This window comes from Bombus huntii, chromosome 18 (assembly GCF_024542735.1).
Source record: "Bombus huntii isolate Logan2020A chromosome 18, iyBomHunt1.1, whole genome shotgun sequence".
NCBI classification, from domain to species: domain Eukaryota; kingdom Metazoa; phylum Arthropoda; class Insecta; order Hymenoptera; family Apidae; genus Bombus; species Bombus huntii.
The window spans coordinates 2,015,106-2,029,511 of record NC_066255.1 but is presented as its reverse complement, the minus strand read 5'-3'; the positions used below and the strand labels follow the sequence as shown (position 1 = coordinate 2,029,511).

The window sequence follows — 14,406 nt, the reverse complement described above, 5'->3', positions numbered from 1 at the left end:
TTCAATTCTGCATACAATACATTACTTTAGCTTCTAATGTATTTGCAATAAGTATTATTTATACTTATAAAATTTATAATATTTAAGTATCTTTTATAATTAAATTTTATAGTTTATGAAATGCTTTCAAAACCTAAATGGCATATGTCTTCTCCTTTATTATTCCTAGTTGTATATATAGTATATGTGTCTTACTATATTTAAAATCATTTTAAAATTTGTTATAGTTTATTTTGTTTTAAGTAATATAACAGACAATTTTTTCCAACAGTTTGTTTATAATTTAACTATAAATAAGAATACATAAAATTAAGTAAAATTTAGTTAAATAGAGGTTTAAGTAATATAAGCAATATAATAAATTTTAGATACAATTAAAACAATTGTAAGTAAATACAATGATAAATAAAATAATGATAAAATGAAGTTGATTATTTTAAATTTGAAATAGTATTAGGTCGTTTGAATAGTTTCTTTCGTTTTATAAGGAAATAATGGATGCACAACATTTTCCGTTTTATATTATTTTATCGAATTACGTACGATCCATTTTGTTCTATCAAAATAAAGATCACAACGTTCGACAGATTAGGTTTCATGTTTGTATAAAGATGCGTCGTTGTTAAAGATGTGTCTGTAAAAGAAAGACACTTTTAGGACAATCTAATACAAATACCAATTCATATGGATTATAATACTAATATTAAAGTTATATGTAGAAAAACTGTTGTTTAAAGAAATTTTTATTGTAATAATTGTCTCATTTTTGTATACATATTACATTACTTTAATAGCTACGGCCGAAAAGTGTATAAAATTGCGGTTTGTTCTGACAATCGGGGTGGATACATGTTTGTTTATCAAAAGATGCTGATGAAGGTGGTTGTTCAAATGGTATGCATAGACTTTTTGCACCCATTGATAATGTTCCAATTTCTCCTCCCGTATCCTCTCTATGAAAAGAAATAAAATGTATCTACTTTATATTCTACAGACAAGTGTCAATCATAGAAAAGATTTTAACCATATTTACCGTGCACTGTCGCGTTTAATTTTATCTTCACAAGATGATTCTCCACAAAATGGTGATAATAATATGTTTTTTTCATTGAGATAAGAACAAAATTCATTCCAATTATCTGCACGCTTAATATGCTCATTTAAGTTTTTTTTTGCTCTGTGAGGGAAAAAGTCCATTTATAAAATAATAGTATTTACAATATTATACAAAGATCTTATTTTTTAATAGCTTACTTGGAAAGCATATCTGCTTGTATATTAGTCAGTAATGTATGCAAAGCTGTGACTACATCAGGTCTTTTTGCAAATACTCTTTCAGAATTATCTCTACGTACAAAAGTGACCTGATTTTTGTTTAAGTCTTTAGGACCTACTTCAATTCTTACAGGTACACCTTTTAATTCCCAATGATTAAATTTCCAACCTGGTGTGCGATTACTCCGATAATCTGCTTTAACTCTAAGCGAATCTTTCGAAAGTTCATCCAATAATTTATTACATTCAGAGAACAATAATTCTCTTTGTTGAGGCGTTGTACTTGCTGTAATACCGCAAGGAACTATAATGGCTTGAATACAAGCTACATTTGGTGGTAATACTAAACCTTTATCATCTCCATGGACCTACAAATGAAGTATGAAATTATTTCTCTAAAAAGTATCCTTCTACTAAAGCAAAGGTATATATACCATTATCATAACTCCAATCGTACGAGTCGTTAGGCCCCATGAATTCTGATAGACAAATGTTTTTTCATTCCCTTCTACGGCATTCTCTACTTGAATATTAAACATTTTAGAAAAATTTTGTCCGAGATGGTGACTTGTCGCTCCTTGTATTGCACGGCCACTTGTTGAAATAAAAGCTTCAACGGTGGTAGTGTAGTCACCACCAGCAAATTTCTCTTTTTCCGTTTTACGGCCTTTAACAACAGGTATTGCTAACAAGTCTTCATACACTCTTGCATATAGATCTAAAATGATCATGACTTCTTCATCAGCTTCAGCTTTAGTAGCAAAAGCAGAATGACCTTCTTGCCACAAAAATTCTCTTGTACGTAAGAAAGGTTTAGGATCTTTAAATTCCCATCTCTGTGATAAAGAAACATTTGATTACAATAACATTTTAAATAAAAAAGTAATTATTTTATTCGTAATAGCTAATAATTTACATATGTATTTGATACTTACTACAACATTATTCCATTGATTAAGTTTTAAAGGAAGTTCAGTATCAGATTTTAACCATTTGGCATAAGCAGGATACATTACAGTCTCTGATGTTGGTCTTATAGCAATAGGTTCTGCTAAGTCTGATTCTCCACATTTTGTTACCCATGCAACTTCAGGAGCAAAATCTGCTATGTGCTTTTTTTCTTTTTCTAATACTGTTCGTGTAACAAACATAGGAAAATAACATTCTTGTACACCCATTTGTGTTATTTCTTTGTCAATATATTCTTTTATCATTTTCCACACAGCAAAACTCCACGGGCGGTAAACATAACAACCGGATACATCGTAATATTCAATCATACCACTTTTAGTAATAATTTGAGAATACCACTCAAAGAAATTTTCTTCTTTTCTTGCTTCTAATCCCAATCTTGTTTTACCTATATCTACATCTTTCATGCTTTCATTTTTACTTATTTCTTTATTAGATGTATTTTGTTTTTCGCGTTTAGAAATATCTTCTTTTTTCTTCTTAGACATATCAGGTATTGACTTCCATTCTTGTCCTGTTAATGCCTTATAATTATTTTTCAAATCTAATAGAATTTTTATTTCTTGGTCAATAATACTTTTATCTGTTTTAATTTCCTTTAATTTTTTTACTTTATCTCCTTGTTTTTGTATACTTTCTGATATTTTGTCAGCAGAATTTTCGTCTTTATTCGTTACATCAGTTGTTGGAATAATAGATGGTTTCCAATCTTGACCAGTAACAGATTTGTAATCCGACTTCAAAGACAAAAGTTTTTTTACCTCTTCATCGATAACACTTTTTTCTGCTTTCGAACTTTTTAATTGTCTTACTTTATCTCCTTGTTTTTGTATACTTTCTGATATTTTGTCAGCAGAATTTTCTTCTTTATTCGTTATATCAGTTGTTGGAATAGTAGATGGTTTCCAATCTTGACCAGTAACAGATTTGTAATCCGACTTCAAAGCCAAAAGTTTTTTTACCTCTTCATCGATAACACCTTTTTCTGCTTTCGAACTTTTTAATTGCCTTACTTTATCTCCCTGTTCTTGTATACTTTCTGATATTTTGTCAACAGAATTTTTGTCTTTATTCGTTACATCAGTTGTTGGAATAATAGATGGTTTCCAATCTTGACCAGTAACAGATTTGTAATCCGACTTCAAAGCCAAAAGTTTTTTTACCTCTTCATCAATAACACCTTTTTCTGCTTTCGAACTTTTTAATTGCCTTACTTTATCTCCCTGTTTTTGTATACTTTCTGATATTTTGTCAGCAGAATTTTCGTCTTTATTCGTTACATCAGTTGTTGGAATAATAAATGGTTTCCAATCTTGACCAGTAACAGATTTGTAATCCGACTTCAAAGCCAAAAGTTTTTTTACCTCTTCATCGATAACACCTTTTTCTGCTTTCGAACTTTTTAATTGCCTTACTTTATCTCCCTGTTTTTGTATACTTTCTGATATTTTGTCAGCAGAATTTTCTTTATTCGTTATATCAGTTGTTGGAATAGTAGATGGTTTCCAATCTTGACCAGTAACAGATTTGTAATCCGACTTCAAAGCCAAAAGTTTTTTAACCTCTTCATCAATAACACCTTTTTCTGCTTTCGAACTTTTTAATTGTCTTACATTATCTCCTTGTTTTTGAATTTCATTATATAATCTTACAGCATGTGATTCTGTTAATATATCTTTTGTTATATTTTGATTTTTGACTCCAGTCCACTCATTACCAGTTTTATTTTTATATTCTGTTTTTAAATTCGAAAGTTGTTGCATTTCTTGATTTATCTTCAATTGTAATTTTTTAATTCTGCTTTCTTGTTGTATAATATTTTCAGACAATGTATTTTCAGACAATTTATTTTCATCAGATATCATTTGCGATTTATTTAAAGTTGTACCTGGTGTCCCAATTTCTTCTAATTGTACAACAATTTTTTCGTTAATTAAGTTCGCATCTAGTGTTTGTTTCTAAAATAATAACAATAAGAAAAAGAATTTACATAAATGTAAATCGTATTACATGTACATTATTAACATATAATTGTAGAAAAAATGATACATACATTTTTTTGAGAAATTTCTTTAACAGATGCTGGTGTACTACCAGTAGGTATGGATTTTGTTATATTTGTAGTATGGCCATCTGGAATTTGAAATAATATTAAAGGCTGTTCTCTAGAAGAAAATGGGCTAACAGGAGCATAAGATACATCGCATCTAAAAAATCCTTTTCTTTGTAATTGAATTATTTCTCCTTTTTCCACATGTTTTAATGCTACTTCTCCAAGCATTTGTATCTCTGTCTGAAATATTTACTACATATATTTTTGTTCTGTTTCTTAAATTTATAATTAGTAAAAACGATAAAACTCACTCTTGTATTTTTTGCAATGAAATCTTTGTAATCATCATCCTTTCCCAATATTGACTTACTTATAATATGATCAAAATAAACAGCGTAGCATGGAATTAGATTAACTTTACTAACATCATGATTTTTATCAGACGGTATCGATAACCATGTAATTTTTAATGTATTTTTATAATCTTTGTTTTCTAAATTTAATTGTGCTACAACTCGTTTAATAACATCATTCTCTCTTTCAATTTTTTTTATTAAAATGTTACCCCAATTAATGAAGGTAGCATTTTGACCTTCAGTTAGCAAATTTGCATCATCTCTTTCTATATATACCTGTGATCCTACTAATACTTGTTTAGTGCCTTTTGATATATCTTTTGGATGATTTTGAACGGTTAACCATTCTTCCTTCGCATCATCTATATGCACTGGTACAATTTTATTATATTCCAAAGCAGTATATCTAAAAATCGATATTATGTGAATTAGCTTTATGAATATTTTTCATAAAAACGTTTTTTGTGTAGTATACCTAGTAGCAACTGGATCAATAACTTTTTTGTTAAATGCCCATATTTTATCCCACTCCATGAAAACGACAGATTTTGAACTACCTTGAGCAATAATAAACTGTTTCAATCCTTCAACTGTCATCCCTCTTCTCAGAATACCCCTTACTGTTGGAAAGCGTGGATCATCCCAACCATCAACTAAACCTTGATCAACGAACCAAGTTAATTTTCTTTTTGATAAAACTGTGTGCGTCATATTCAAACGTGAATATTCCCATATATAAGGACGTCTCAATCCCAGGGCATCAATTATCCAATAAAATTGAACGTCTCTGTCATGATATTCTGTTGTACGTAAAGTATGAGTAACGTTTTCGACAGCATCAACAATAGGACAAGCAAAATCATATATTGGGTAAACCCTATATGAAAAATTGTTACTGAATTAAATATACAAAAAATGAAGCATTTGTTAAGTCCTTTAGATTTTTAATATTCATACATACTTATATTTTGTTCCAGTACGAGGATGTGGTTCTGGTTTGCATCTATAAATTGTTGGATCTCGTAAACATCCATTTGTAGATTGATAATCAATCTTTGCTCTAACACAACATTCCTGACCTTTAACTGTACCCTGCTGCATCTCATTCCATAATTCAAGATTCTGTTCAATAGCTAAGAATATGAATATAATGATGTTCTTAATAATTTTTTTTCCTTTAGATTTTGGAAACATTGTACTATTTTTATTTTAATTTTTAATGTTTTATACTTACAATTATTTCTGTTTGATGACATCAATTTCTGATCACGTTGTTCTTTCATTATATCAGCTGGTGTATTATCTACATATGCCTTACCATCTTTTATCAGTTTAGTACAGTACTCCAACATTAAGTCAAAGTAATCAGAAGAATGAGTAAATCGATCTGGTTTAATTTGCAGTAACTCTAAATCTTCTAGAATAGCTTTTTCAAACTCTACATTCTCTTTTGCAGGATTTGTATCGTCGAATCTCATAATGAATTGTCCTTGAAATGTTTGTGCATAATATTGATTTAACAAGGCAGCCTTAGCATGACCAATATGTAAATAGCCACTTGCTTCTGGTGGGAAACGTACTATGACCTATTATAGGAATAAATAAATTTATACAGATTTATGTACCTTATAAAATAAACAGTTTGTTATAAATATAAATTACTTACTCTACCCATTTCTGCTCCAGGCAAATCAATAAATTTACCTTCTTGCTTTCTTTGCCCTGTTTGTTTATTAATAGTTTTCTCAGATTGTACATTATTATGAAGAGATAATTTAGCATTCTTTTTAACTAAAAGTAATGCTTTTGTCACAGCTGATAATGAAAGCACCTGTTTATACCATCTGGTTATATTAATAAATTTTTTTTCGAATTGTGTCAAAAATTTCTTATCTACAAGAGTACAAAATACATGGATGTCAGCAATTGTTAATTTTTTGGAGACCAACCAAGTGTTTGTCATCAATATGTTATCTAAATAAGAGAGTGCATCTTCCTTTAATGGATAAAATTCAAGAGGTCCGATTGCAAATGATAACCAATGATCAACTTCAGTCTTTTCACGAGGATTGACACCACCTAAATTAAACATATAACAAAAGTAAGAAAAAAAATAAAATCTATTTATATATTATAAAAGAAATAATACATATATGATATACACTTACCATAAAGATCTGTACATGTAGTTCTAGCAAAATAGCGACTAACATCACTGCTTCTTTTTCCCAATACTTTGTTTTGACTATCAGTTAGTCGTATATTTCCATCATCCTTCCAATCATTGCACCAAACTATTTCAATTTTTTCCTTATTTTGGGAATTGATTACCTCTAATACTATCAATGCATCTATATACATTACAAAACATCAATTGTCAAATTAACACAATTTTATTTTTAAAAAATACATAATAGTATTACTTTATTAAACACTACACTAGGAAGATATTTTCTAACATTAAGTTATATATTATCAAATAAAACACACTTTTTCACTAATATTATTTAAAAATAAAGAAAAAATAAGGGTTCATTTAGCGAACATTTTTGACATCTGTTTTCTACATTATTTTTTATGTATGTACTTGAACTTACTATATTTAACAAAATTGTGTTGTACAACATACCTGTTGGAGGATTTTTAGAATCAACTATAACTTTATAAGTCATTTTTATATGTGGAAATTATGCTTAAATAGAAATTACATTCATAAATATATCCGCTTAGGTTAGAACCTCTCCACGTGTGCAATGGTGCTCACTTATGGTTAATTCTACACGATCTGTGTCTATACTACTTTCTCTAAATTTATACATATACATATACACACAACCATAGTGTTCTCAGAAGTACATACTACAAATCAGATATAAATCTAACGCGATAAATTGATCTCTTATGATGCAGTTAAAATTTGAATTTCATCCGAAAATTATTTTACATATAAGTCATTTATCAATATAGATAGTATTAAGGTATAGAACTAAAATGTGTAATCTCAAATATGCGTTTATACTATCCTAAACAATAGATGGTAGTAAGGATTATTTCTTATTCGAAAATTATAACATCTTTTATACATAAATTATTTATCAATGTAAATAGTACTAAGCTATAGAACTAAAATGTGTAATTTCAAATATGCGCTCATATTATTCTAAACAATAGATAGAAATAAGGATTATTTTTTTATTCGAAGATATTATAAAGAAAATTAACGAAAGTAAATTGTATTTTTTCCTTAAAAATGTGTTAGATGTTTAAATTTCTATTTTTTCTTTGTCATTTTACTCCAACTTCTTCTAAACAGCTATCTTCCTTCGTCTTTAATCGGATTAATAGCAACAGAATGTTGATCCTGTTCTTAATAATCTTTGGTAACTACTATATGGCACTAGATTTTTACGTATGTATAATGCGTAAATATGTATATAAAAGAATAGATTCATTGATTCGTTCAAAATTTCTCTACAATATTATCGTAGCTTTTAATCAATTTTCAGCAATATTTTCGATATTCTGATAGTTTTTAAGTTGCTTATTAACTTGAATTTACGTAAGTACCCGATTCAACGTACAACAATATATAACAGGTAGAGGCATACGCGAAGGTGGGTCGGTCACCTGGAGATAACTGTAAAATGTCATCAACGAATGTGTGTCAGGCATGGATTTGATGCTGTTTGGTGACACTCATGGGATCTGTTGTCACAATAATTATGTTTCATCGATGTTAATTTGATCGGGGAATAAATAGCTACCTTGGTACAGAATCTTCCGTTGATTAATTTAAACGTGTACGTAAGATAATTCTTGTTTAAATAAAACATTTATATACTTCATTATTCAGAGTAGATATTTCACCTTTTTTTCATATGTTGTAAATTCATATGGTCCGAACATATGAATTTAAATTTAAATTTAAATTTTAAATTTAAAAACTACTTGTTAAAAATAATTCAATGATATCAAATATTAATTAATGATTTCCTAAATGCCTTAATTCAATATGTGTTATTTGATGTCTGTTATGTGATAATTTTTTAATCGTTTAAAATAAAAGAAAGATATATTTTACACATATATTTGATTTTTAGTAGATATGAAAATATTTACAAATATTATACAAAAATATGAAGATTAATATTAAGTATTGATTTGTATATTCTTATCTTAATTTATAATAGTTTCTATGCATTTAATATTATATGGTCCAAATGCATTCAGATATTAAAGATTAAGAAATTCACCTTTTTCTTACAGATAAAACAGTTAATATGGAGGGACCAGAAGTAACATTTTTATTCCAGTTTGGTTTAACTCGCGATACTGTTACAGTTGAAAGCAGCACATTGACTCTCAAGACACTTAAAGAATTTGCTTGTGACTTTATAAATACAAAGTGTCCGGAACATGGATTAAATCATTTATTTGAGCGATTGCTTTTATTTAAACATGATTATAATTCCACTAATATTTTACAACTTATTACAAATGCCACTGAAGTTGTAGATGAAACATTAGTGGAAATTGTTCTGACTGGTAAATTTTGAATTTATATATTTCATCATGTATATGATGACAAATAAAATATAGAAATAGAAGAATTAAACAAAAATAATCATTTAATCTTTTCTAGCACAAGTGCCAAATGAAGAAATTCCCATTCGTCCCCATGCTTTAACTGTTCATTCATATAAAGTTCCAACATTTTGTGATTTTTGCGGAGAAATGTTATTTGGCCTTGTTCGACAAGGATTAAAATGTGAAGGTAAATGTCATATTTTGTTATTATTATTTTATTTATTTGAAGTAATGCAATCAATTATTATATTTTGTAGGTTGTGGAATGAATTATCATAAAAGATGTGTTATAAAAGTACCTAATAATTGCTCACATGATGCCAGTCAAAGACGGCGTAGTTCTGCAATGTTAAATGTACCAAGGTCTCCAAGTCAAGGATCTACTAGTAGTTTGACCAGCATTAGTGATGATAATCATAGTACAAATAATACACCGAATGCAAGTCAAAATAATAGTACTTTGGTAAGATTCTATCGATAATGCGATTTATAGCTTATATAATCAATTTATTGTTTATATTATTGTGTTTTATTGTATTATAAATTTAGACAATACCGAGTATAATGGCACCAAAACAGTCTCGCTCTCCTTCATTGGGAGGAAGACCAGTATGGGTTGAACGAGAACTTGCAACACGTATAAAAATTCCACATACATTTGTGGTACATACTTATACCAGACCAACTGTATGTGGATATTGTAAAAAATTATTACGAGGTTTATTTAAGCAAGGCCTACAGTGCAAAGATTGTCAATATAATGCACACAAGAAATGTATAGAAAAAATACCTAAAGACTGTACTGGAGAAAATCCACGTGACAATACAGGTTCCTTTTATTTGTATTTTATTGCTTAATTTTTTCATGAACGTTATTTCAATAAAAATGTTTATTTAGGTAACGAATATCCCGATAGTGGTGTCGGTAGTGAGCCGGAAGGAAAATGTGACGGTAGAAACGAAGAAGGCGATGGTGATAGTGATGCTGAATCTCCTTCACCTCCTCAACATTCGTCTTTTGTAGTAGATGAAACAAAAGGATCTGACGAATACACTGTAAACATACTTTTATAATAGAAAATATGTAACAGAAATATTTTTTTAAATGTTGTAACTAATATTATTACTTCGTAAAATATTCAATAATAAATATAATATTTATTTAGATTATTTTTATAGGACCAAGTCCCAAGCAATGATGACATTATTTACGATGAATTTCAAAAATCTAGACCATCAAGGTAAAGTATATTTTTTGTTTAGTTACTATCTATGTATATATATGTAAACTTATGTTTTATTATGTAACTTACTAGTTGCAGTTCTACACCAAGCAATAATATTCCTTTAATGCGCATAGTGCAAAGTGTTAAACATACAAAACGGCGTGGTTCGAAAGTTTTAAAAGAGGGCTGGATGGTACACTTTACAAATCGTGATCCATTGGTAAATAATTAGCATATATAAATGTTCTTATATGTATACACATGTAAGAAAGAATTGTTAAAGTTATATTTGGAAATATTCACAGCGGAAGAAACATTATTGGCGTCTTGATACAAAAGCTATAACGTTATTTCAAAATGAAAATAGCTCCAAATATTATAAAGAAATTCCATTAGTTGAAATATTGTCTATTGAAACTGCTGAGACATCCCGTTCACGTATGTATTTAATACTATATCAAATTTGTTTTATTAAAATCGTATTTATCATATTAGTGATATAAAGAACATGAATTGTATTTTAGATACAATGCATTGCTTTGAGTTAAAAACTGCCAATATTGATTATTATGTTGGAGAAGATCCTTCATATGGAGATAACTGTAGCCAAGTTCCTCCACCAGAAAGTGGTATTGGAGCACATATAGCTAGGTCATGGGAAACTGGTATTAGACAAGCACTGATGCCTGTAACTATATCAGCCAGTACGTAATTTTTCCTTTTATTATATTTTATATTAAAAAGTGCTTCTTTTATTTAATAGATGTACTTTCAATGTTTAGAAAAAGTATATCTATGTAAGATATTCTGATTTTAGGTCAAGAAGAATCTACAGAACCTGAAGAAAATATCACTGATATGTCTCAATTATATGAAATTTTTCCAGATGAAGTTTTAGGTTCTGGACAATTTGGTACAGTGTATGGAGGTGTTCATCGTAAAAGTGGTCGAGCAGTTGCCATCAAAGTTATTGATAAATTACGTTTTCCTACAAAGCAAGAAGCACAACTTAAAAATGAGGTTGCTATTTTGCAGAATCTTTCGCATAGCGGAGTTGTTAATCTAGAACGGATGTTCGAAACTCCTGAACGAATATTTGTAGTGATGGAAAAATTAAAAGGCGATATGCTAGAAATGATACTAAGTTCAGAACGTGGCCGTCTTAGCGAAAGAGTAACTAAATTCCTAATTACACAGATATTAATAGCATTAAAACATCTACATAGCAAGAATATAGTACATTGTGATTTAAAACCTGAAAACGTATTGTTAAGCAGCGATAGCGAATTTACACAAGTAAAACTATGTGACTTTGGTTTTGCAAGAATCATAGGAGAAAAAAGTTTCAGAAGAAGTGTTGTTGGTACCCCAGCATATCTAGCACCAGAAGTTTTAAGAAACAAAGGTTATAATCGTTCTTTAGATATGTGGAGTGTTGGAGTAATTATTTACGTATCTTTAAGTGGCACATTTCCATTCAATGAAGAAGAAGATATTAATGAACAAATTCAAAATGCTGCTTTTATGTATCCACCTATTCCTTGGCAGGAAATTTCATCTGATGGTATGCAAATCACTGAAATAAAATAATAGTCATCTAACAATAAAAATTAATAAAACTTATCGTCTTTTTTAGCAATTGATTTAATTAATAATTTGTTACAAGTGAAACAAAGAAAACGTTATACTGTAGATAAGAGTTTACAACACGTATGGCTGCAGGTAAGCATTTTTATAATCTTAGATACTTGTTTTTAATGTTATAAAATACAAGCTTATTATAAATTATATTTTTCTTAAGGATTATCAAACATGGTGTGATTTACGAGAATTAGAAACAAAAGTAGGGTATCGCTATTTAACTCACGAAAGTGATGATGCCCGGTGGTCAGCATACAGTAATCAGCGTACATGACAGAACTCTCTACCTACGTTAAACATCGAAACATTGCCAAATAACTTGTCTATACACAAAGGCTGGGCTCGTAGTGCTCGAGCTACGTTACGACGTTTCATTCGTGCCTGACTTGGATACATTCATGAAAGGAAGTACAACTATATTTCTTTTTAAATATCAGTATACTGATATTAAATATAACTTTATTATATATCTTCCAAAACATTTTACGTAAAAGCTAAGGATAATTACATAGAAAATGATTTAGACTGCATCGTGTAAGATAAAACATTCAAACATAGAGAAAACAACAGCAATGTTTTTATGAGAATTCTAGAGGAATTTTAATAATAAATTTGAACGTGTTTCAATATTGTAAAGTACTGGATATAAAAATTTTCCATAGCTAGTAAAATATAAAAGATTCTCTAAAAAATAATATATATAATGTTATCATAATATCTTAAACAATTATTTATCTTATGATAAGGTAAATAATTGTCTCATACAGTTTTATTAATGTAACACACTCAATACATAATACCATTTTACAAGTAATATATAAGTGCTAACTTCATAATATAAATATATTTTCCAGCTTAAAATAGAATGTTTTATAACTGCACAAAAAATGCTTAAAATAAAGTAATTAGATATGAAATAATACATAGCAGTATATATAAATTATAGAACACATGTATATTTCATATACATAAATCCTTTGACATTCTTTGAAGTATGATGGAGAGGAAGGAGAGAAAAAAAGAAAGATAGATAGATAGATAGATAGATAGAGAGAGAGAGAGAGAGAGAGAGAGAGAGAGAGAGAGAGAATGAGTTAAGAATATTATTATATTACTTCTTAAGAACTCACAGAATTTTTTATGGATTAAATTAATATACACGCGACGTTGTGCTACATGTAATAAATTTACTAATTCGTATTTTTGCTTCAAAGCATCTAAATTTAGACATTAGAAGCTTTAACGTTTATAATTCGTATCAAACCTTTCGAGAACTAATATAAAAAAAACTAAAAATGATCAAGACACGCATAAAGTGATAAAAAGTAAGATTATTGCAAATTTAGTCTCCACTTTTGATCTTATACGTCGTATTAAAATTTGTATAGATCTTCTTCTCTATTAATCATAAAGACAAGAAAAAATTTATAATTAAATAAGTACATTCCAAATAATTTGAAATTTATGATACATATTCTGAAACATTTTCTATATAATATTATAACTATAATTATTATTGTGATAAATTTCATACTAGAAAGTAGTGAACAAAATTTTTTAGAACCAGTCGATAATTAACATATACATAATAGAGAAAATTGTAAATTCCAAGTTTTTAATATATTTATTATTTTATTTTATTAATATACAAAATTGTTTTATATTCTTCTTTGTTTCATTGAAAGTAAAGTACATTCCAAATAGAAAGAGATCTAAATTATATACATGCATCTATTTCGTTTTCAAGTACTGTGTTCATTCCGTTTTTGTTTCATACACGATCAACATAAAAAATGTATAATTTTTAAAAAGTAATTAATTCAAGTAGATATAGATTTATTATAAATTTTAAATATTCATTTTGTAGTGGCATATTATTCATTACATTACTAATACAACAACTTTCTTTTTTATTATTTTTTATCATAATATTCCTGCAATTTTTCTAATTATTAATAACAATATAGTAATAAAACAAGCATGATGAAGAATTAGATAAGAAATCATTAAAAGAAATCACGAAAGAAATAATTTTCTTTAACTCTAGAAATCAAATGTGAAGAAATGTAATCTCTCATTTCTTAGTCAAATATTTTGTGAAGACTGAGTTGCTTTTGGATAAAAATATTTGAAATTTGTCTAAAAATGTTGTTTTTACTCGATGTTGCAGTAATATCTTAAATGAAATGTTATTATATATAAAATATTATATTTAAGCGAACCATTTTTTACAGTACTTTTATATTACATTTTATTATGATATAATATATAAATATTACTTTAATCATATGTTAGT

At 28.1% G+C, this 14,406-nt stretch overlaps 2 protein-coding genes across 14 annotated transcripts; one reads left to right on the top strand and one right to left on the bottom strand.

Moving 5' to 3' along the window:
* Positions 1-335: 335 nt before the first annotated feature.
* On the bottom strand, positions 336-7,623 carry LOC126875390 (bifunctional glutamate/proline--tRNA ligase). 10 transcript variants are annotated; one of them, XM_050638269.1, is made up of 16 exons: positions 7,286-7,623; positions 6,825-7,007; positions 6,323-6,735; positions 5,891-6,242; positions 5,618-5,789; positions 5,132-5,533; positions 4,612-5,062; positions 4,301-4,540; positions 3,810-4,205; positions 3,411-3,611; positions 2,211-3,008; positions 1,710-2,111; positions 1,255-1,643; positions 1,034-1,177; positions 787-953; positions 336-634 (listed from the first exon to the last, which is right to left on the bottom strand). In XM_050638269.1, the coding sequence occupies exons 1-15, from the start codon at positions 7,326-7,328 to the stop codon at positions 788-790; spliced, it is 4,752 nt and encodes a 1,583-aa protein (XP_050494226.1). In that variant the 5' UTR covers positions 7,329-7,623; the 3' UTR covers positions 336-634; position 787. The 10 variants fall into 10 exon arrangements, with proteins under 10 accessions (XP_050494226.1, XP_050494221.1, XP_050494222.1 ...); XM_050638264.1 differs by having other exon boundaries at positions 2,211-3,209; positions 7,286-7,622; XM_050638265.1 differs by having other exon boundaries at positions 2,211-3,226; positions 3,428-3,611; positions 7,286-7,622.
* LOC126875395 (serine/threonine-protein kinase D3) lies at positions 6,615-13,217 on the top strand. Of its 4 annotated transcripts, none has more exons than XM_050638279.1 (14): positions 6,615-6,757; positions 8,253-8,456; positions 8,923-9,201; positions 9,299-9,430; positions 9,501-9,706; positions 9,793-10,072; positions 10,142-10,299; positions 10,423-10,484; positions 10,560-10,689; positions 10,775-10,907; positions 10,994-11,173; positions 11,287-12,033; positions 12,106-12,191; positions 12,271-13,217. In XM_050638279.1, the coding sequence occupies exons 3-14, from the start codon at positions 8,937-8,939 to the stop codon at positions 12,382-12,384; spliced, it is 2,493 nt and encodes an 830-aa protein (XP_050494236.1). In that variant the 5' UTR covers positions 6,615-6,757; positions 8,253-8,456; positions 8,923-8,936; the 3' UTR covers positions 12,385-13,217. The 4 variants fall into 4 exon arrangements, with proteins under 4 accessions (XP_050494236.1, XP_050494235.1, XP_050494237.1 ...); XM_050638278.1 differs by lacking the exon at positions 6,615-6,757 and adding an exon at positions 7,642-8,065; XM_050638280.1 differs by lacking the exon at positions 6,615-6,757 and having other exon boundaries at positions 7,642-8,456; positions 10,566-10,689.
* The last annotated feature ends 1,189 nt before the right edge of the window (positions 13,218-14,406 follow it).